Below are 24721 nucleotides of genomic sequence, written 5' to 3' on the forward strand. Positions count from 1 at the left end.
AGAGCTTCATTGGAATGATGCAAGCCACAGAGCATAGTCCAGACCCACTCATCTATTTCTTACTGCTTTTTCTATTTCACCCACAAAACAATTATAAATAACCTTTTCTTAAAAACTAAACAGTTTTTTAAGAATTAAGCAAGTGGCATATTTTGGTTGTTTATACACCCTCCACTTTAAGTTAGAAGATTAAACAACACTACATCCTGTTCATTTCCTAAAATTAATTAGCTTAAAAGAATTTCAAATCATTACTAAAATGAGATGAGAATACTTGATAAAATATCAGACATTTCCTGAAAATGTTTATTCACAGCTTATCTAAGGAGAAAATATTCTAATGTACATGTATGTAACAAACTTCAATGTATTGCTTGTTAAAAACTTTTCCTACTGTCATATGATTTTACTGATGGGTACTTAAATACTCCTCTTTCCAATAGTTTATTTAAATTATTTGAAAACTTTAAAGCAATTCACAGTAACCTTTAGTTAATTTAAATTGGCTAATTAGTCTCTATATTTGGATTTTCCACAAAATACAGGGAAAAAGCCCTGATGACTTCTTTACATTGCTAAACATTTGTTGCAAGGACCTTGAAGAATTCATCTTGGTCAAAATAAGTACATTCTAAATAATACTTCCCACTACTGCATTAGATCCTTTTTTTATTCTTAAATTAAATAAATTATGCAACAGGGTTGCAGAATTGACTATCATCTTTGCATTTCCTTTTTACCTTAGGGTCCCCAATACCTGGGTCTAGAGCAGTTAGCAATGGAAAAGGTCCCCTCTTCACTCGTATTTTAAGTCTGGGACTTTCCTTTGCTAAATTTTTGTCTTTTAAGACATCTATATTCCATATACATTCATACTGTATCTCACATTTGCCACCTATATGTTTAATGGGGATTTGAGAAATAGGAGCAGTGTGGATTCACAATACTTTATTTCCCTATTTTTTTCTTTCCTATCATTCTCTCGGATTCCACCCTCCCCCTCTCAGGTAGTTAGCATAAAGAATTGCTGTTGTCATGCTTAAACACTGTGTGCCATGTACTTTACTTGCCATGGCTCTGGCAAGAGTTTCTTTTAGAAAGAATACTACGAAATGACAGGGATTGACATTATGTATCTCTCGGTGATGGAAATTACTATTGATATTTTTTCCTCGGTATTAGCTTTTGTAATGGCCATGAAACAATGGAATGATTGAGTAAATCATTATCTTTGTTGTTGTTGTTAAAAAAAAAAAAGAATTGCTATTAATAAATTTCCTATGACAGAGCAATCCAGAAGCTGGAAGGAACTTCCACTAGGTATTAACATCCACTGGCCTGCCTGGAGCTATAGCTCAAACAAAGAGATTCTTGTTTTACATCTCTTTTGTTACGTTATGTAATCACTTCTGCTGGGAAACAGTGAATTGGTTTTTAATTAAAAGCTGTGTTTTTCATTTTCAGGGACCCCATGGACTTCCTGGACCAAAGGTAATCTAACAAATCCCTTGATTATTTGATTTCTGTTTCCTTGTTAATCATGGAGAAGCATGACGGAAGCATGTCTGTCCTGTCTTATTTACTTGTCAAGAATGTTGATAATCTTTAAGCCTTTAAGTATCCAGATGTTTAACTCTCACAACACAGAATGACTTAGAACAAATTTAAGTGGTATCACCTGGAGATGAATTATTCCTCGTTTTTGCCTTTTTTTTTCCCTTGTTATTATGTAAGTTTCTGAAATCACTAATCATAATATACTCAAAATCAACCATTTAGAAGTAAATCTGATGAGATTCTCAGACTAGTCCAGATGCTTTCTTGTTATCGTATCTTTAGCTGTACATTTAGATGTTATTGATACTTCTTGCTTGTCATGTAGCAGTACCGCATCTAAATGCTTTGACTGTCCAGCATCTTAATTTTATCCTCCCCTGAGGCCACTGGCCTAGCATGGAGTGGGGTGTATCAGGTGTGCTATACTGAGAAGATTACATCACATACATGGAGACACACACACACATACTCTGGATTAACAAGAGAACAGTGGAGAATGGCCCCTCCTTTTTAGCATGGGTGCAGCATGTATTGTGAAGATGGTCTCTCCACCTGTTCCCTGCTTTCCTGTAAACCAAGAGGACACCTTGGAGGATTAGAATGAGCCCTGAAAGACAGTCTTCTTCTTCCAGGGTACATGTTTGATGAGGAACTATGTTCTAATCTCAGCTCTGCCCTGACATGCTATGTTACCTAGGGCCCATTATTTACCCTCTCTGTTCCTTCATTTACTCAACTAGGTAACTTGCCACAGAGGGTTGTGATGATTTAATAGCAAAACTTCTGGTGCAGCTGTTGATAAGCACCCGTAAGTGCCAGTTGTTTTTGTTATCTTCTGACTTGACGCTTTGTTCTGAACAGAAAAATTTAGCTAGACCTCAAGGCTGTTTGAGAGAAGGTGCACGTACTCTTGAAAGCTCCTCAGTAGGGAGTTGGTGCGTTTTAATGGTGAGAGTGAGAGAACACATAATGCAATGTTGGCACAGGAGTCAGAAAGGCAGCCCAGCCTCTCCTCTGGCTCACCCAGCTCTAGCAGCGGCAGAGATACTGGTTTGACTCCTGAAACCCGAGTTTCCTTTTCGAGGTCAGGCAGGTGACTCGCCCAAGCACAGGACGAGTGCATGCCTCTTTATTCTTTGTAGAATACCTTACCTTCTGGTGAGTGGTAGTGTCTCAGAATCATGGATTATCGTTTGGGGTCAGAGCATTGTTCTGGGGGTCAGAAGAGAGAGCCCATCTACCGGCTTTGTAATCTTAGTAGTTATCTAACTTCTCTGGGCCTCTTTTCCCACTCTTGGCTTCTCCTTGGATGTTAAGGCACCCCTAAAGACCAGCCCAATCATAATAACTCAGGCTAAAGCCAGTAAGACTGTGTTTTTAATTCCTTGCATTATTCAGATATCCCACCATTAGATTAATAGATGCCCAAGATTCTTTTGATATCTAAAATGCAATGATTTTTTTGCCTATACTTAACTTTAATTATACTTAAATCATAGACTTCAGAGAATTTTTATAAAGTTTCAAAGACCTCATAGAATACCTATCCTAACTCCTTGATTTTATAGATGATAAACTATAGGCCCAGGGAATTTAGGTAATTTACCCCAAATTACACTAATTAAATGACAGATCTGGGACTAGAATTTAGGTCCAGCATTGAAATTTGGTCTTTTTGCCACTGAATTAGACTGTTTATAAACTCACCTTCTAAGTTAATGACCAGTCCTATCAATACATGATTCCTCACCAAAAAAATTTCACAGCCTACAAAGGCTTTCCTGCCTATCCATCATCTCAAGACCACTTGCTGAAAGACCACACACATGCAAAGCCGGGTATCTCAAGTTTAGACCAGTTAACTGAAGTAGACTATTGCACCTTGGCCTTGACCTCACATTAACTCTAGCTCTATGACATTCCCAGGATCATACTTTACCAACCATTTAGATTTCCTGTAGTGGCAGCACTGTGATCATCCTATCTTTAGAATCCCAAAATTTCATTAGGTTTTGCCCAAATGTGTTCATTCCTTTGTGACCCTTTTGAAAGTTTAAATATGTAACATGGTACTAAGCATGATCTGTTTCCCAGCATTTCCCGATGAGAGGAATCACCTGGAAGGCTTATTAAAAATACACGTTTCCTGGGCTACTGAGGTCTGCATGGGGCCCCAGGCTCTTTATGTTTAACAAGCACCACACTGATTTCATCATCAGACAAATGGGGAAAATGCCACCCTCCTGCCATGTAGACATAGTCTCTCCTTCCTCCCGCCCCACCCAGAAAGACTCGATAGGGCTTGGAGACTGAAATAATCTTCAAGGCTTTCAAATTTTCTTGATGAAGTAAATGTGCTTAAAAGTTAAAGAGTGAACCAGTTAAACTCTATTTCTAACATCCTGCTGCTGCTGCTGATAGAACATAGGTGTACTGTATTCTTAGATTAAAAAAACACACACACACACAGAGTCAACAAAATTTATCACTTCTCATTGCTTTTGTAATGTAACCCTAAACTAAATTCAAACCTCCTTCATTCAAACATTGGGCAGACGAACTTACTACATGTAAGTTCTGTGATCTTCATGTTTTCTTCTGGGATTGGCTATTTGCTGTCTACTCTATTGATTAATCCATGTAGGGACCTGACTTGGCAATGTCAGTGAACAAGGACTCACTAAATGGCATTGCTTCAAACATCAGCGGCTATATTTTTAGCTCATTCCCCTGGGCAAAATGCTTAAAGGCTTAAAATGTCTGTGTATAACACTGTCCTGCATATTCCAGTTTTCCATTGCAGCAGAGTAGGTTGTTTTATTACTGAATCTCCTTCAGCATCCTCCACTGATTGTCTCTGATTTGCTTGGTCAGAACAATGTGGCACAACACCAATTTCCTTGATACACAACTGAAAATTTCAGGAACTCAGTTATATCTATATTTTGATTCTAAAGAGCATACTTTCTAGGGTGTTTTGTTTCCTGGAATATTATTTGTCCATTTCAGTTTATTGATTTAGTAATGTTTTGGAAATTAAGTTTGAACGGTTACAAGACAAATCTAGCCTGACTCAGCTGTTACCTAAAACTGGAATCTGCAACCATTTCCGAGACTGGCTCTCTTCTCTCATAGCTGAAGCGCCCGTGATAGCAACCAAAATTGGCATTTGCTTTTGCATTTAGGGTGAACCAGGGTTAAATGGTGTTAAAGGATTGAAGGGTGAACCGGGTCAAAAGGGTGACAGAGGACCCCTTGGTCTTCCAGTAAGTAAAGAAAACTTTCCATTTCAGTGCAAATCTCAGACTTTTCTTTCTACCTTAAGCAACTACTCTGGTTTGCTTGGCAACTACTACTAGTTGAGATTTCTGTGATTTCTAGTTGAGAACACATTGTGTTTGTTAGTGCAGAGCCCAGCCCTGGTTTCTTTCCCTGGTGTCCGCTCTCTGTAAGAGGAAGACCCCCTTCACACAATGCCAACACTGTTTTGTCCTTCGATTACATACATGCCAGCCTTCCTCTGTTAGAGCCGACAGTTATCCTCCCATCACCCCCCTCTTTGCAAATGTACTGTGCTCATAATTTCTCCCAAACTTTTTTTATAATTTAGTGCAGTTTTAAATTCTCCTTCAATTTTTTTACTCCTTCGATACCCCAAACTGTAGCCCTCTGTTGGTGGCAGGTGTGCAATTGGCCATTGTTGATGGCGTGAGGTCAGTGCTGTGGCTCCTTACATTAATCAATCATATCGAGGTCTAAATGTTGTGTGTTGTTTGTTTCAGAAATGCTCTCTTAAGATATTATTGTGGCAATAGTGGATAGGACGGGAGAAGCATTTTGCAATTGTTTAGAGATTTTTATTTTTAAGGAAAAAAAATGGATTTTTACCTATCTTGCACCTCATGCCAGTCTTCTTTCCACAACTAAAAAGATATTTTTTTAAAAATGGTTATTGACTATGAGGTTGTAGTTTCAAGCTTTTACTATGCTGTCTATTCAGTGAATGCCAACAAAAGTCAATAAAGAACATTATAAATTACATGATTAAAATGACATAAAATTGGTAATAGGAAATAATTTATACACATTTTTACACATAAAAAATTGATTACCAGTTATTTTATTTTCCCTGTGGGTACTATATCTTAAGTAGTAAGTATTCTACTTGATAACCAGTGCCTTACATAAATCAGGCATATAGTAGATGCTTAATAGATATTCAGTTATTGAATGAGTGATAGAACATAGGTTAAATCATACCAATTAGATCAATGGATAACCTTGGAATAAAACCTCTATAACATATGTGTCATTAATTCACATCCCAGGTGAATATATTATCAATGGAAAAATTTTACCATCTCCCTATTTATTTTTAAATGTTATAATAATGGTGACTGAACAAAGTACCAAAAGGCAAAAGAAACTTTGGATTTCTGTTTCATTTAAATTTAGGACTGGTGATCATCTTTATACATTTAGCAGAAAGCTCTGCATATGCTAGCCTTAAACAAACAACACACTTTTTAAAATTTTTTAATCATTGCTAACTAAAGATGTTTGTGCAGTGATAATCCTCATAATAAAATTATACAGAATGAATTATAAAATAAAATCTAAAATTACCCAAAATATATATGGTATAGCATCATTGGTAGAGTTTGCAGCTGGAATATATATTTTTTCTTTTGTTTTGGATTATTAATTACATCTGAAGCATAAAATGGGAAAATAGTTTTGCAACCTTGCCAAGAGAATTTATAGGGCTAGTGCCTTGTCTTTCCTAAATACTCCTTCATCTAATCAATTTTTAAAGGACTATAAATAAATATTTGAGTTTTGAAATACAAAAGCCATATCAAAGAAGCAATTGTGCTTATTCTTGAAATAAGCATTGAAAATGTCATCTTTTAATCATGCACTGTAGTCCAAGGTGAAGAAAAGCATGCGTTGCATTGGATTTTTAAAACATTTCCCATCCAGACTTTGCTGCAATGATTATTTGATTACTTCAAGTGAGTCAAGGAACAGTTTTGTTTGGGACAGTTATTTTTTGTTTGGACTCATGAACTATTTCTGGCTTTTTCCTGTTCCTAGAAGTCCCTCTAGTGGTGACTAATGTGAACACAGTAAGAACAACCCAGAAATCAATGACTGTTCATGTAAAAGCCACACTCATCCCGGCATGTTCAAGTTCTGCATTTGTTATTCATAAAGACTATTTTAACAAGCAAGACTAGAGTTCTTTTCTTCTCCTCTGAAATGCTATCCTTGATTGATTATTATAATGAGCCCTTTCTTAGGAGATCGGCCATTATTTTCCTTCAGAACTTAAGAAAAATACTGTGAATAGTACAGTCTTTAGAAAACCAATTTCATATGGATAGTAGCAGCCTGTGGCTGTTACTGTAACTACTTTAAAGCCCACTCGATGAACCTCATTACCTTGATTTCTAAATAAGAATTTGTCAGATGGAAATGTCATAAAAATGCCATCGTCTATGGGGGTGTTTATTGTCCTGTGTTTTGTTTTTTGTTTTGTTTTTTTAACTAACAATTTGTAGCAATGTGATATTCATCCCAGAACCCTGTGACTGGGTAATAATGTTGTTTGAAGTGTTACACTTGTTCACTGGTACCTCATACTAATCTCTGTTCTTGTCATTCGTGTTACACCCACCAACCCTGCTACCAACCAAATCACACAGGGAGCATCTGGCTTAGACGGAAAGCCAGGAGCCCGGGTGAGTCAGTGCCTCGTCTTGCTCCAGCGCGTTTGTGGCTATGAATTCTGTGCTTCCGGACAGACCCTTTGGCTCACGTGTCCCCACGAAAAGATGAGGGTACCTGGGACTGGGGTAAAAGGAGAAGGCGGACAGACAGTGGCAGAGAAGGGGAAGGCGGACAGAGCATGGGCTGCGGCGCTAGGGGACGTACAGCCTTAACTACAGAACGTGTTTCTGGAGTGGGAGCTCAGGCCTGGATTACCTGCCAGGTGACCAGAATAGCCAGTCTAATCGGCATCACGGTCTTAGAATCCTGGCGGATTTCTCCATAACCAGTGACATTTCCTGTCCTTCCAGGACAGAGGCCCTCTCACGGGATTGAAATAATGTGGATTTATTTTAAGTTGTTTTTCCTTTTATGTTTATGTTCATAGTAGAAATGTAACTTCTTCATTGGACTAACTTTCAGGTCTTTGTTCATCAAAATGAATCGTCTGTCTTCTGTTGTTGTCTCTTTTCTTTGGCTCTTAACAGCTCCATCTCTTAAATTTCAGCCGCAGGGACCCAGTATTTACAAGTTTTCTGAAGATGAACTTGGAGGTCAGGCAGTAAAAGATCAGTTTAAGATGGTGAGAATTCACCAACATTAGAATGAACTTAAAACCCTGAGTTACTTCATATCACAAGGCTGTAAGAGAATAAGCAAGAGCAGTAGAAGAGAAATGAAAACACTATAACCATGTGTGCTGAATAGTTCCATTCGCAGATTTTATGACAAATTCTTTGCAACCTAAGCATAGTCTTCCTGAAAATGAGCCAACGTACTTGAAGTCCTTGCTACAATTTTAAGAATCAAAAAGAAATTTTAGCTCTTCGATTCTAAAAACCTTCCTCAGGCAGCCATTATTTCCCTTGGACCTCAGTGATCCTGTATTCATTCAGATATTATCTCGTGAGCCACAGAAACCCTGATCCTAAACCAGGAGGCCCAAAGGCAACGGTGCCGTTCAGTCATCAGCTGCCTGGTTTGTGCCTTGTAAGCTTAGTACTTCAGCCACTGCAGCAGGACCTGCAACAATAATTCCTTCCCTCGAAGGCCCCTGCTGCTCCGCAGGGAGCTCCAGAAAGCTTGGTTTGAACACTGTTCTCATTTAATTTTGTTCATTTGTGTAACTGTTCAAGCCTCTGAAGCAGCTGAAAACAAGGCTTCGGAGCATCGGTGGCCAAGGAAAGTAGGGCTGACATTGGGGGCGGAGAATGAATGTGAACAAGAGGTGATGTGAAGAAAAAAAACAACTGCAGGTGTTTTTTTTAAGATTGGGGGAGGCAGAGTGAAGATGTTCCATTTAGTCAGGAAGGAAATGTGTAATTAAAGATGATCTACAGCTTTTTGTGTGGGCCCTTCATTGAAACAGGCAGTTATATAATTCATCCCGTTTGCATGAGATTCTTGAAAACCACTGGCCTGAAAGAATCAAGCATAAAGCACTCCGAAAGGAGATGAGTTGTCTTACTGACATTCTTGGGCGTCACTCACCCAGGAAAGCCCAGGGTACATTATAACTGCTTTTCTTATAGCCCTGGGATATGTCTCATATTATCTTATTTTTTATCTCTTTTTAGGGTACAGATGGCCCTATGGGACCCCATGGCCCTGCAGGTCCCAAAGGAGAAAGGGTAAGTTGCCCCTGAGGTTACTCAGCTGTGACCTAAATAAGAAACTAAAGTGTGAACTTCCCAGAAGAAACAAAGGGCCATCTACTATTAAATGAAAATAGATATGATCATAAGTTCTATTCAGAGTCTTCACTCTGAGAGAGAGAACAACAGAGTATAACATGGAATACTGCTGCCCTAATAGAAAACAGTGCATACATTTACATAGCTGACATGAATAGCTCAGAACCCGTAAGGAAGGTATTTTTACTTAGCCTTAACCCAGTGAATAGAAGTCAATAGGGCTAGCATTTCCACGACTACATGTTCTGGCTGATAATCTTTCATAGAAAGCGATTTTATTTCATTGAGAGTAAGTGATAACTTTGTAAAGAAGATGACAAAAATCTACATATTCTTTTCCACACAATTATACATGCTGCTGTTTAAAAAAAGGGGAAGAATAGACTGTCATCCTTTAACCATACGGAAATAATTTCAGTGCATTATAAAACAAAAACCTTTCACTAACCTCGCTATTGCTAGGCCATGTTTCCATATCCTTGGGAAGAAAAAAAAAAAGTCAGAGTGGAAGATAAATATCTGACACACAAAAATGTGCTGCCGCATCAGCAGCTGGTCATCTGTCTGGATCTCCTCTGCCTCTTTCTCTGTTTTTCTCCCACTTTTCCTTTTCCTCGCCTTGGAACACTTAGAAGTGTTTGTGTGTCTGAGTGGAATTGTGTCATCAGTTTCCCCACCATCCAGGATGGGATAAAAAGAAAGTATCCTAATAGTGAGGGCTTCAAAATGTTGGAATAATTCATTTGTGGTCTTTTAAAACTAGATAGAGTTTCACCAATCTGGGATAATTTGTCCACATAGTGATTTCTTTGGCGTACATCCCAATTCCATGTTCTATAAATTGAATTCATTCATTCCATAAATGTTTATCACATGTTACAATGTATAAAACACAGTGCACTTTCAGTATGAAATGGAAACACACTCCTCCTTTTTATGTAAAGTCTATTTTGCTCCAGTGAATTGAATGCCATTATAATTAATTCCTCATCCTATAATCTTTTACTAATACACTACATATATTTATTCAGGACTGTAAAGGAAGCAGCTATTTTCCCTGATCTAGAAGAGCTTACAACCTAATTGCAGAGGGAAAAAGATCTCTGAGAAAAATAACCAGATAATGAGGCCGCAGTGAATACAGAGAGGCCCAGGCTGCCATACAGTGATGAGGGAAGCTGGCTTCGTCCGAGAATGCTTCTAGAAGGAGGTGACTCCTAAAGGCATAAATAATCTGAATCTGCAACTACCTTTATTTGATCTCATTTCTAAGATCAAGCCAATGACTTATGAAGCTCTTCTTAATTAAAAATATTTAAAAGCGAAGAGCCTCCACTGCTGACCCACTCAAGCACTGTATCAAGATGTTCGGTACATGTACTAAAAATGGAGCAGCAAATCGCAAGTAGTCTTTTGGCTGGAGGCCCTGGGGCTCAAGAGGGCTTACCATTTGGTAAATCAGCTGCTACTTCCGGTAGCTCCACACGGTCACAAGAGTATCAGGTCTCGGCCCTGGGGCAGGATTAACCGGGAGAGCAAATGAAATCTCTTAAGAATTTCTGAAGGCATAGTTGAAGTCAAATGGTGTGCAGTGTAAAGTGTTACACTTGTATTTATTTACTCAGCACGTTAACTATCTTAACTGGGTCAGATATCGGTACTCCCTGAGTGCCCCTCACCCAAAGTGCTAAACTGGAGTGTGATTCTCAGTGTTAATTGATTGAGGCGCCATCTGGACTGTCTTGAAGAAGTTTCAAATTTTAAAGCGGGAGGAACCTGGAAAGGGGGCCATTCTAGAATAATTTCTTAGTGTAGACATGCAAATTAGAGAGCCTGAATAAAATTAGACCAGCCTAAAGGAAGCCAGACATTTGACAGTGTTATTCAGAAACTGTCAAATGCGTGACTGGCACCATTAGTATTCAGCTCTTCAAGCTCGTGGAGGTTCCTGCCTTCAGCTGATTTCTTCGCCTGGCCTTGTAACTTCTTAGGAACTCTGCAGAAGTTGTTAAATTGGAGAGGTGCAAGTCTTTCTCTTTTTTTGCATTATTTAATCCAGGAGAAGAAGCTGCACATTCCAATCCCTGTGTTAATATTTCACTCCTGGAAGTTTTCAAACTGAGACCATTAGGATGCTTTTGACTCTAAATGACAGACCCCAACTCAAAATACAATGAAGACCTTTATTGTTTTATATAACAAAACGTTCAAGGAGGGACTCTCGGCTTTGCTTCTGTGCCCTTCCCGCCTGCCGGCCTTGTCTTCTGACCACTGGCAAGCAGGTTCCCGTGGTGCTGACCTCTCCCCGCCCCCTCCAGGAGCCATGGGCAGAGAACACACAGAGACCTTCCCCTCCCGTGCCTCTTTCCTTGGCAGTGAGGAACGCGCCCCATGGCGTCCCAGCTGACTTCCCCCACACCTCCTGTCCACTTCTGAAGCAGTCACTGCTGAGAGAAGGGGATTGCTATTAGCTTAAAGTAATTATTTGAGGAGGCCAGTTCTATACGAGAAGTTCCACACACAAATGTTTGAGTGACAGCTTAATTCAAATAAGCCATGGTATATTCATTTCAAAAACAAAATAAAGCCGAAGTGCTCAATCAGAGGAGGAAGAAGGGAGTAGGTATATCAAAATAATCTGTGGAGCCTTTTCCAATGAAATCTACTCTAATCTGTTGAGGTTTTTTAAACTAGATCTACTCCAGGCTATGTGGACCCTCCTTTTAAACCCTTACCTCCCACAACACATACCCACACCACCACCACCACCACCACCACCATTTTAAAAATCATAAATAACATGCCAGCTCAAAATGAAATAAATTTATTTTTAATTAATTTGAGTTGCTCTTTGAATTGCAGAGCCTTTTTTTAAATTAAAAATAAGACTCTAATTGTATAATAATGATAGTTACTATTTATGGGACATATTATTTGACAACAGTGAATTTCATATTTTATAATCAGAAAAATTGTCTTCAGAAAAATTCTTGTAGAATATGTATTATTATTCTTATATAAGAGCCAATGAAACTCAGGCACAGAAAGTTACCTAAGCGCTGACGGGGCGGGAGGGGGGGGGCGGGGGGGGGGGAGAAGGGCGGGGGAAGGGGGGCGGGGAGCAGGGTGTGGCTCAGTTGGTTGGAGCGTAGTCTACACCAAAAGGTTTGAATTCAAAACCTGGTCAGGGCACAGACCTAAGCTGTTGGTTCGATCTCTGGTCGGGGTGCCTAGGGGGAGACAACCAATCAATGTTTCTCTTTCTCTTTCTCTTACTCTCTCTAAAATCAAGAAAAATATAACCTTGGGTGAGGATTTAAAAAAGGAAGTTACCTAAGGCCATACAGATAGCTAGTGACAGGACTGGAATTCAAATTTAAATGTGCTTTATTTCAAAGCCTGCCACTTTCCTGAAAGCAAATGATGCTCTTTCAGGAATACTGAGTAAAAGTTCAAAAGCATTTATCGTATTTATTTTCAGTGGCCTCCCTGTTCTTTATGTGCTTCTGGGTGACAGTGCTGTTAGCTCCATCAATCCCTACATTTAGATTAAAGAAGAATGTTAACAGGGACTTTAAAGTTGCTCAGATGGGAAGCTGGAGTATACACAAACACAGCAAAATACATGGATCTGCATTCACAGTTAGCAGCTGAACTTGGCACTTGACTCATGAGGAAGATTTGCTAATAACCTTTGAACTTCTTCAGAGGTGTGATAAAAGAAGGTAACATTTTCTGTCTGACCACTCATATAAACTTCATCCTGACTCTTGAAGTTTTCACACTAAGTCCTGACAAACACATTAATTTTGGAGATGAGGGCAGAGGGAGTTTTCTACTTGATACGCAGAATATCTTTTTCTCTGTCATTGCAATTATTCCATATTCATGGGACCACCTCCAAGTGCACTTATTCTTTATAAGCATTCAAGATTATCATTGAAGCCTTGGCTGGTTTTTCTCAGTGGTTAGAGCATCAGCCCATACACCAAAGGGTCGAGGGTTCAAGTCCCAGTCAAGGGCACGTAATTGCAGGTTCGATCCCCAGCCCTAGTGGGGAGCAAACAATCAATCTGTCTCACTTCTCTCTCTCTCTCTCTCTCTCTCTCTCTCTCTCTCTCTCTCTCTCCCTCTCACCCCCCCTCATGCACATGCGTTCTCTCTCTTTCTCTCCTTCCCCAATACTCTCTCTAAAAATCAATGAAAAAATATCCTTGGGTGAGGATTAACAATAATAAATAAATAGTAACTTAAAATAATTTGTAACAAATAAGTGTTTCACATTAATGCCCAAGAAACCCGAATACAGCATCCTAGACATGCTGGTTCTTTGGCACAACCAGGCAGTGGAAGTCTTATGCTCTTTCTAAGGTGATTTAATAAAATCGTCTTACGTAGGTTACTTTTACTGTATCATTGACAGCAATTCTGGAAGAGCCTGAATCTTTGGTATTTTGATAGAATGATAATTCAAACAGGAGTTTTACACACAGGCCATTAGGGCACATTGTATAACCTATTGGTGTTTATGTCTGATTTGAACTTTCTACCTTTCGTTTCAGGGCGAAAAAGGAGCTGTGGGAGAGCCCGGACCCAGAGGGCCCTATGGCCTGCCCGTGAGTTCTCTGTCTCGTGTGCGCTCTCCACCTTCAGCATCCACAGATCACCTGTCACTGACACACGTAACCCCTCCCTTGTGGGACCAACTAACTAATCACATTACAGGAGCAAGAACAGTCCACTCATTCTCTCCAACCCCAGTATCACCATGTCCTCCAGAGATAGGTCACATTCATGTCATCCTCCCACTCACGTACAGACGCATGCCCTCACACGTCACAAGACCGACAGGATCAGAGCTTGTCCATTGATGGACAGCACCAGCCTGAAGGTGGGACTCCCCCTGTCCAGTGACGCCGTGCCCATACCATCTGACTGGACGCCCATGCCTGGCACTTCTTTGGAAGGCCACTGTACCAGAAGTGGGTGTAGGAGCTTTATTTAAAACAGCTTCCTGCAGCTTGTGTCTGTTCTCATAGGTTACTTACTAAAACCACTCTTGCTAATTAGTTATTTCTCACATTGACGTTTACGGTGACTCGATGCCTCTGATCCCTCTGTTACTGTCATCCCAGCGGATCTTGAACATGGGATGTGGATAAAAACTCTCAATGACACAGACTTCACATTGAGGCCTCGGGTTTGCTTTAGGACATTATCTTTGGGATCATCATAAATGATCCCATGGGGTAGGGAAGGACTACAATGGAAGTGTATGCTTGTATTGAGGTTTTTAACCCCGATGCACTTCCACATACCCTGTACTTTCAGTTTTTATGAGCTGAAAGAATAAACTAAAACCATCATTACTTCAATGCTAAAAGAGAGGCTGGTTTTAAAATAGATGTACAGTGAAGGCTGATTTTTAAAATAGATTTCAGTTGACGGAATCAAAGCAACCTCTCAGGAGCTCTGGGTGGATCCATTGTGAGACACAATAGGCCACTGCCCCGATCATCGGCGCCATGCGAGTGCATTTATCGTCCTTGCACAACAGCCTCTGGCTCCTTTTATATTTGGGGATCATTCATTTACAGAGTTTACTTCAAAACAGTGTTCTAAGTTGGGACCTTCACACCCTCAATATTTATGGACAAGGTGCACTCTGGCCAAATCCAAACTATATTTAACAATAAAGTTTCCACATTTTTAACTCATGTCTGAGCTCACTACTCAGAGAATTAAAGCAGGATTGATTTGCATACTGTATTAGTGCGGGTGTGTTTTTAAATCAGCTAAATGATTTTTGCTTTCAACTTAACTCCTGACATGATAACTTGGATACCAACCATTCAACTTCAGCAAAAAAGTAAACTATTTAACCTGATATATAAGAAAACATTTTCATGACTCATAACAGCAACATTAACAGTCATTTCACTTGATTTAGTGAAAAAAATGTGTAATACTAATCAGTAGAGGATCTTTTTCACATTGGTGAAGTAGTTCTAATACTAGTGTTGCATGTCCAGGCAGCCTTAATGAAAACAATAACCTATTCATGAAACATAGGAATACTAATATAGCTACTGTGGTTCTTTGGCAGGGGAAAGATGGAGAGCCTGGCCTTGATGTAAGTAATGCATACAATGGACATCTTCCTATTATAATAGATGCTGATGGTCTCCATCATAATAACAGCAAGAATACGTCTTATTGTTTCTGTACACATAGATATGCATACAACAAAAATTGCTATGCATATAAACAGCCGCATAAAATACATCAGGAGTGTTTGCATAAGATAAATATAAAGGGGGAAAAATAATTATCTGGTATAAAATTAATAGTTGATAGTGCCACTTTAAAATACTTTCCCAAATTAGGGACCCTCTCAACATTTGTATTTGAACCACTTATTTTAAAATATGCATAAAATTAAAGTATCTTTCACCTGCTATACTAAGGTAATGGTGTATTATACCTATTCTCAAAGCTCTTATGCCATATTTTTTTAGCTGAAAGTCCCTATTTATCTTACAATTCTATAAATATAGAGAATCTCAAAAGTAAATGCCTCTTGAAATGAACACTGCTCATCCTGTATTAGGTGAATAATAACAATAGCGAAAGTAATAGTAGTTACTGTTCATTGAGCAACTTGTATGTGCAGACATAATTCTGGTACTTTATTCCATCGCATTTAATGCTCCCACCAACAGTTGTGTAGATACCATTAACCCCATTTTAGAGTAAAAGGACTAAAATGCTGAGGTAAGTGATTTGCACATGGCCACACAGAGCAGTGAACTCCCCAGGGTTCAAACTAGGATCCTGGTATTCTCTCCACTGTACATTTCCTAGGAGAAAAAGCAAGAAACCTCTAGTATGTAGATAATTGACGTGTTAGTAAACTATTATTCCTAAGTGCTACTTTCTCTAAGTTTTGAGATTGTTGGAATGCCTTTTTCTTTTAATCTATGTTTCAGAAACATGCCATTTTAAATTTATTTTTTCAATTTGATTGTGCCACAGTTACATCAATAGATCTCTTTGGTTTGCTTTTTGTCCTCTAGGGCTTCCCTGGTCCACGAGGCGAGAAGGGTGATCTAGGAGAAAAGGGAGAAAAGGTGACCTCTGCATCCCAGCATGTGCCTGCTTGACCTTTGTCATGCTGTCTGCTTTGCTTCAGCTGTGTGGATCTTTCCTGCGTCTACCCCTTCTCCGTCCTGTGCTCCAAAAACACGCTGATGCCTGATCTGAGGACTCAGCTCTTCACAGGGGAAGGAAGAAGGCTGCGCCACTAGAAATAAGAGCACTGTCTAGTATGGAAGAAAACATTATAATCCCCAGATAGCCAGGCTACTATTTTTCAACTACCTGACACCAGTGTGTTGAAAGATGTAATGTTCAGGGATTCTTGAAAGTGAAAAAAAAAAAAAAAAAAGAATTACACATTAACGTAAACTGAAATAGCACAAATCTGTAATGGTTTTCTGGCCAAGTTCGCCCAACCCAGTAAAGCTTTAGTTATCTTCACGGCATTCCCAGGAAAGGGACAGGAGATATGTTCTGTGTCTTGATTTTTTTAACTGGAAAAATAGAAGACAAGCAGTGTGACTGATAACCCCCAATGAGTCCATTAGGCAGCTTTTAGGTGCTGTAGATATTTCTAAGTGAAGATATTGGTGTATTTTCTGAGGTCATGTTTAGGTTCTATCTCAGGACTATCAGCTCCAGGGTACATAGGAGCCAAAATCAGGCAAAAGGGTTTTCTGTCTGAAAGTAAAATTTAGATTATGGATTTTTAAAATCATTTTTTTTCCTTTTCTCTCCCCTTTGCTTAGATCTTTGAAGAATAATTTTTTTACAGTTCAAATGTAAATTGCACTTTCACAGTTCAATTATATTTCTCAGAATAAATCATGTCCTGATCTATTTAACAACACACTGTTTCAAAACCCTAGAAAAAAATTTTTTAACAGTGAAGTTCATAGCTTTTGAAAAGCAAGGCCAAGTGAGAGTTGTCAAAGAAAGAAAGGTGTGAAGACTGCTCTGTATTCTACAGGCCTTCAGTATGACTTAGCTTCCCATTGGTAAGAGAGTTCATGTGAGTGGTTATGTAAAAAGCACCACCACCATAAATCTGATTACATTTATTGAGCACTTAAGTGTTTTCCCAAAAGTGATAGTCTTTTCAACCTCATAACAACCCCCTGAAGTTGGTGCTATTTTGTTCCCATTTCACAGGCAAGGAAGCTGAGGCAAAAAAATAATTTTTTTTATTCTGAATTACAAATTCTAACTATAAAATATAAATGTACTGGTACTTTAGCTCACGGTATGTGTGCTTTAAAGATTATAGATTTTCTATTTACCTGATGGGTAGTGTGAGTGCAAAATCTTACTCAAAAGTATGTCACCATTAAGAGGATACTTACTTTAATGCTCTTTTAAACAAAGAAGAAAGTACCAGCATTTTAACTTATGAAAACACTAAGCTACAAATTTAACCCTCAGAGTAATGTTTATCACCCATACAAAATGTTTTCATATTTCAGATTCCATGTATAGAAGTTTTATCTATAGGAAAATTAGATTCTAAGTGTGAACACTTTATGTATAGCATTCTTTGACATGGGAGAGAAATATTAGCAGGAACCTTTAATGTGCTCATACCCACATGGACAGATGGTTTTGTGTTATAAAATTATGTTGATTAATTATAACACTGATATATTGTTCTTTATACAATCATATCTGTGCCCTAGCTGGTTTGGCTCAGTGGATAGAGCGTCGCCCTGCAGACTGAAGGGTCCCAGGTTCAATTCCGGTCAAGGACACGCACCTCGGTTGCAGGCTCCTCCCCAGCCTGGGCCTGGTATGGGGCACGTGCAGGAGGCAACCAATTGATGTGTTTCTCTCTCATCGATATTTCTGTCTTTCCCTCTCTTCCACTCTCCCTAAAAATCAATGGAAAAATTCCCTCGGGTGAGGATTAAAAAAAAATGTGCGTCTGTTTTTCATAACGCTTGAAGTTTACAAAAATATTACTGAGAAATTATTCCCAAAATCTCAGTCAACATCAGTATGACAACACTTTTTGGTTGAGTTATTAATATGAGTTGATTTACCAAACAATGAAGTGAATTCTAAATTAATAAGACCTAACACACCTGGTGTCAGTCACACCGATGTGATGAAGGAGAGCCCACTGCCTCCCGGGAGGAAAGAACTCACCTAAACAAGTTTACATCCATTTTATGTCATGGCACTGAAGTTATTTGCTGACGAAGTATGTTGATTCATTCCGCATGAGTGAGCAATTTACTCCCCAATGCTCCTCCCAGCTTACTTCCTGTCACACCTGCTCCCATTTCACCCTGGCTTCTCCGGGCTTTGTCTTTAATCATGATCAGCTAAACCACACAGAATTTCTCTCTTTCCCGAGTGTTATAGCAACCCGAGTGTTCTTGATTCTGAGCCTTCTGATGCAACCTTTTTGGCACACAGGACAGAAATGAGGAGCTTTCGCGCACGCAGTCAGAATGAATACGTTCATTTGAATGCATATCTCATATTTCTGTTATGTGTATGTCTTTTTACCTTTGAATATTCATGTTGTTTGGCTTCTGAAGTTATTCCATTTTATCGTAACTGCCATCCTGATTGCAGAATGAATACCCTAATCTAAGTATGTGTTGTATTTTGTACTTGCCAACTTCTTGTCTTAAATACGCAGATATTTATGTTAACGTAAAACCGCTGAGGTGCCTTCCTTCCTTCTCCTCCTTTTGCCTCCTTTCCTAAATTCCACCATCCCTCTGACCTACGCAGATTTCCACAACCTTTACCTTGATTCCTAAATACTAATTTCCATGGCTACCTCCCCACTATGTTATTATCCTGCCTACCTCATTTTTAGTGTTAGCTCAGCTGAGTCCAAACTGCTTTTCCTCTCCTGAACAGAATTTTTTTTAATTGTAAGTAAGCTGGAAACCCATTTACCATTGTGAGTACCTGGCATGAGATCAATAAGAGTGAATTAACGAAGATCCCTGTGTTTATAAATAAGCCCGTTTCTCCCATTGGTATTGCTAAGAAGTATTGGCACTTTTTAACTTTATTTATTTGACTTAATAAGGAAATTATTTGCTCTTAGTTACCTGAAAACAAATGTTAAAATAAATAGAAGCATATTTTAATACATTGAATTTTTTTAATGAAAGCTACAAAAATAATGTCATAAAATTGTTTATATTTCAAAAAGGTAGACACTGTTAATATTCTTTTCTCTGGCTCAATGTAGCTTTCACCTATTACAGGATTGGGGGGGAAAACAAGTTGACAGGTATTGAAAATTGTGCGAAGTATCCATTATTCCTCTGAACCGCACCTGCACTGGCTGGCTTCAGTACAGCTGGTATCACACACACACACACACACACACACACACACACACACACACAGCCCAGATCCATGGCAGAAACACCTCCTTCAAAAGGACCACTCACCGGGCTCTATGTCAGCACTGATCCTCCTTCGTGATGGGTTGGCCTTTCGTCTCCTTCTATCAAATTATTGAGGATCGTAAATACAATGCCACATGTCGTTACCCAGAATCCATTGTCACTCTGTTATTTTGATAGTATCATGCCTTACCTACACCAGAAAACAATGGTAAATGCCCTTCCAGACTTTTATTGGCTAAGTCACCTTTTGAATCACCAGTATCTACCCCCCTCCAATAAAACCTGTCTTTTATTTAAACCCTTGTATCCACAGGGGGAAAAGGGAAAGAAAGGCAAAAAGGGGCCTAAAGGGGAGAAAGGAGAACAGGGTGCCCCTGGATTAGATGCACCTTGCCCGTTGGTATGTCTGACTCGTGGAACTCTGACTCCGGATGTCGTGTGTGAGGGGATAAGCTGGGAGAAGAGCAAGCTGAAGGGACCCAGAAAAGCTGGGGTTCTGACTGAGGTCATTTATCACGGACTACAAGGTACTGGGATGATCCTTCTGGGCAATCCCGTTACGTTCCGCACCTTGTGTCTGGCCACCAGCTCTGCCTGGTTTCTTAACACTCAAGTGTTGATCCAACATGAACGGAGGCTCCAAAGAGGAACCGCATGGTTCTGTACTTCTCGGCAGAGGCCCCGGTTCCCAGTCAAGCCCTCGTGATGTGCGGAGTTTTGTCCAACTTCACCGCATGTTTCTTTGCACTTCAGAGTTGCTCCTCTCCCAGCATCTTCTTATTGTGGTTATTTCTTTAGCAGAATTTGTGCATAAGTGATTTCTTGTTAGTAACGTTATGAGTTAATCTTTACAAACAGGGATTCCGTGGCATTAAGGGGGAAAAAGGGGAGCCAGGCCAGCCTGGCCTGGATGGGCTGGATGCCCCTTGCCAATTGGTACAGTATTTCTCTTTCCTACCGCCCTGCATGCAGTTCCTTTGTTTATTACATATTCATCTCTATGGGTGTAAAGTGGTGCTTCTGGACCAAGCTTTACATGATAAACACACTACATGCATGTGCATGAATGGCTCCTTCCGTGACTCTGCAGAGTGAAGAGAGCGAGCATGCATGTCTACCAATGACTGGAAACTAATCTCCTAACGTTCTCACAACTGACATGAACCGGGACTGCCTTCTGGGGGATATTAGTTTATTCAATAAGTAGTTAAAGATTACATTAACATTATGTGAAAGGCTTCTATGTAAAGGCACAGCTAGCCCATAACTTTGGGTTTTACCCCTAAACTGAACTTTTTTTTTTCTTTTCCTCTAAAGGAAATACAGGCATTTTTGCCTCTTCCACTAAATGTCTGTCCGGCTGTAAGGCCAAACCTACAGAGGGAAGCCTCTGCGGTCAGGAGTAGCCGTTTCTAGGGAATGCTGTTATGAGATTGTAGGGAAGTAAACCAAGCTTCTAAAGATAACAGTCTACAGCCCACGCGCTCCTCTTTGTCACATAACCTTTTGATTTAATGGTCTCTCCTTTTGAAACTCACTTTCCTAAAGTAGACAGAACTCCCTTATCTCCATTGGCATGAACCCAAAATCCTCCTTTTACTAAAATCTAAAATTCTACTGGGTGATCCTTCTCCTTGTACCAATCTGGCATTACCGAATTTTTCCCAAATATCTTATAAAACTATTTCAAAGCGGGGTTGTTGTTTTTTTTTACATTGTTTTAAAAAGTATATTCATATTTTCTGAGGTGTAAAAGAAAACATTTTATGATAGTGTTGATGGTAATATTTGTCTGCATGTTCTTATATTGTTTTTTAATGCTAAGCATGTTTCTATAAAGATAACTGTTTCTCAAGCCTTTTAAGAGATTGTGTTTATAGAAAAAATTGTATTCAGTTCATAATTACAATTAGAAAATATCAATGTGAAGTGCCCAGTCTTTTATTTTGTTTGCTTGGTAATGATAATAAATAATAGTTTACAATCATTTCGTTGGGTGGAAACACAAGCATGCCTCATCACATCCCAACTCTCCCTGCTTTGTTTATATCATTTGTATCTGAAGAGTGTTCACACTTTAAATAAAAATAAATTCTGCAGCATTTAGGAATCCCAGGTTTATTCAGAATTTGTTAACTGGCTTCTAAAGAATTTTAATAGAAAAATTGATGAATTCTATGAATAACATTTTACTGTAAATATATAGATAGGCTGCCTATGTTTTAATTTGGTTGATTAAATATATTCCAATATATCTGCTTTCAATATAGAAAAGTGAAAAATAGCCTCTGAATAGCTATAAACTTCAGATAGAAATGGTTCATCATTGATTATTCATCATTACCATACATTCAACCATAGACCATAGTGACCAGGAAGTGAAGTTATTTCAGTTTACTTAATAAAGATAATTGTGAAATATATGTAAATGAAATTAGGAGGAATAGTACAGATTTGTTATCCCAAGGTAGAACTGAGTAGACTATGCTTTGTAAATTGCTTTTTCAAAATTAGGTGTATTTTCTTATACTTCATGTATTTTTAAAATGTGTACTCTCCCTAAAAAAACATTTGAATTTTCTTCATTTTAATTAACATTAGGTATTATATTGGGAGTTTATTGTTAATAATTAGAAAAATATGACTAAAGCTACTAATGAGTAGAAATCCATCTTTTAAGCCACTGAGCATGTGAATCATGAAGTGTGATCACTTTTGTGGAACCTAAGGAATTCTTACTCTTCTCTTTAAAACAGGGTCCAGATGGATTACCCATGCCTGGCTGTTGGCAGAAGGTAGGGTTATGGAATTATTTCTAAAAGAAGCAGTCTCCCTTTCTCTCCACCTGGCCTGGCCTTTTCCATTTAGAGCAGACCTTTTGAATTTGACATTGCTGAAAGTTGTTTGGCTATTAAAAAGAAAAAGATACCACCTTCAGAATATCTTTCCATTATTATGTTTACTGCTGATTTCTTCCTGAACTGAGGAGTGAAAACAGTTCCCAACAAACGTTGTGATTTGGGGCCTTCCCTATCTAGTCCTTTCTTTGGATGGAAAGGGGCAGGCAGTGCATCTCCGTCATGGTTTGCTTGTCTCTCAATGATCTCCCTGTATTCCTAATGTTTCAAACTACTCTTGACTGTGATTGTTTTTTATTTATACTCAGTTACTTAAGTAAACATGCAAATACATGGTAGAACCCTGTCAATATTAGTCACAACGCTGAGAAAGCAGAAAATGTAAGCATGATCTTTTTTCTTCATTGACGTCTTGAGTTACTTAGGAGATTCTGGTTATATTTAAGTTGCTGTCCTTTGTACTAGTTTATTCTAGCCTCCTCATATAGCTACCTATAGCCATTGTGTAGGAAAAGAAATTTATCCTAACAGAGAGCCTTCTATGCGGCAAACCCTTTTTTTATGAGGGGTATCATTTTATTTAATTGTCACAATAAGCCCCTAGGGTGTTATCCTCAATGATTCCGATGGGGAAGCTGAAATTCAGAGAGGTTAAGTAACTTCCAAGGCACAGAGCTAGTAAGTAACAGACCTAGAAGCAGACGATGGGAAGCAATGGCTGGACCTTAAGCAGGGAAAAGCTGTGTCCCTGCTGTGCTGAGGGAGTACCAAACCTGTACACAATAATGTGGGACCCTGTAGAGGACTGTGCATGCCTGCTGCTTTGATCATTTTTATAGTTTTTTCCTCTAAAACATTGTGGTTTATTCAGTTATTTTTGACAGGCATGTTTCACCAGCAAAGTTATATAAAACTATGTAGGACTGCAGAAAGATGAAGAGAAACTTAACTCTCCTGGTTTCGTCTTCGCTCATCAACTGCGTTGGTGAGATCCTGTGTAACTTACTCTCTTGCTTGACCACTCTCACCCCACTTGACCAGGGAAAGAAACACCTTCCTTCTTTCTCGGCAGCGTCATTTATTTAGTAGCTTCCCAAACTCCACTTTCAGCCTGTCAGATAATTATCTCAATCACACCTGAGGTCAAGTGGTTCTCAGGAAGATGGGCCTATCGTCACATTCTTCTTCACCTGAGAAAAGTATCCTTTCACCCTCATAACCCCTGTTCTCGGAATGTTTAATACATCCTGAGCTGGCATTACCATGTGCTCTTTGACCTGTAATCTAATATTATAATGGTTTTTTAATACATTGGCACAACTGATATAGAGGTAGATGTGAAAGGCTTATTTTACCAGCCTTCTAACACTACTCAGAACTTGGTTCATATAATTTTCAGCTGCTTCTAAATCACTTCCTTTCTGTGAGGCCATAATAATGGCAACAAACAAAGCACTCATCATCTTTTAGTTCATAAAAAGACCAATCCTAATAGTAATATGTCTGGCATCAGAAAATCAGATATTTCCCTTTTAAGTACTCATTTTCCCACAGAATAGATACCATGGTCTACATAAGATCAAGGGTTTCTTAAATCTCACATCTTTTTTTATAAAAAATAATAATAATTCAATGATAAAACTCAGTATTGCATATCACACTCCCAACACACACAAAAACAAATTATTGGAATCAACCTCTCTCAACACCCTCCTCACCCAAAAATAGAAACAATTAGAAAAAATGGAATGTTCTAAATCTCTTATGTGGTCAATTTAGCTATCTGAAATACACTTAGTCAAATCAAATTACTTTTTAAATATTTTTAAAAGAAGTCCAGTAGATTCCTTATTTAGTCCTGTTTTATGTGGATCCTCCTTTTAAACATTATTGTTTATTAGCCTCCAGAGCATAGTGGTAAATGTTTGAAAATTCAGATTGAGGCGGCCACGTAAATCACTATGATTAATGAGCAAGTTCCTTTGGTTATGCTGCTCTCTAATAATTTTTTTATGCAAAATTATTTGATCTTTGTTTAAATTGCTTTTCCTTTTAGATACAGTTCAGTTTTCTGAATTTTGAAGAGTAATGATGTACCAGTTCACAGTGTAATTCATACAGTGAGTAAATGGCAGCATTTATGGTTAAGAAAATACTTACAGACTATTAAAGTTGTATCCATCCCCATCTGGAGATTAAAACTATTTAATCAGCCCTAACCAGTTTGGCTCAGTGGATAGAGCATCGGCCTGCAGACTGAAGGGTCCCAGGTTCGATTCCGGTCAAGGGCATGTACCTTGGTTGCAGGCACATCCCCAGTAGGGGGTGTGCAGGAGGCAGCTGAATTGATGTTTCTCTCTCATTGATG

At 38.8% G+C, this 24721-nt stretch overlaps 1 protein-coding gene across 1 annotated transcript in view; it reads left to right on the forward strand.

The window, feature by feature from the left end:
• Positions 1 to 24721, forward strand: part of COL25A1 (collagen type XXV alpha 1 chain) — a 481927-nt gene that overhangs the window by 455928 nt on the left and 1278 nt on the right. The window contains exons 28-34 of the mRNA XM_054722987.1: positions 1465 to 1491; positions 4743 to 4823; positions 7266 to 7301; positions 8907 to 8960; positions 13586 to 13639; positions 16100 to 16153; positions 22252 to 22290. Coding sequence (XP_054578962.1) covers positions 1465 to 1491; positions 4743 to 4823; positions 7266 to 7301; positions 8907 to 8960; positions 13586 to 13639; positions 16100 to 16153; positions 22252 to 22290 — 345 coding nt within the window. The remainder of the gene's footprint in view (positions 1 to 1464; positions 1492 to 4742; positions 4824 to 7265; positions 7302 to 8906; positions 8961 to 13585; positions 13640 to 16099; positions 16154 to 22251; positions 22291 to 24721) is intronic.

The sequence above is a fragment of the Eptesicus fuscus genome, chromosome 2, assembly GCF_027574615.1.
Source record: "Eptesicus fuscus isolate TK198812 chromosome 2, DD_ASM_mEF_20220401, whole genome shotgun sequence".
NCBI classification, from domain to species: Eukaryota; Metazoa; Chordata; class Mammalia; order Chiroptera; family Vespertilionidae; genus Eptesicus; species Eptesicus fuscus.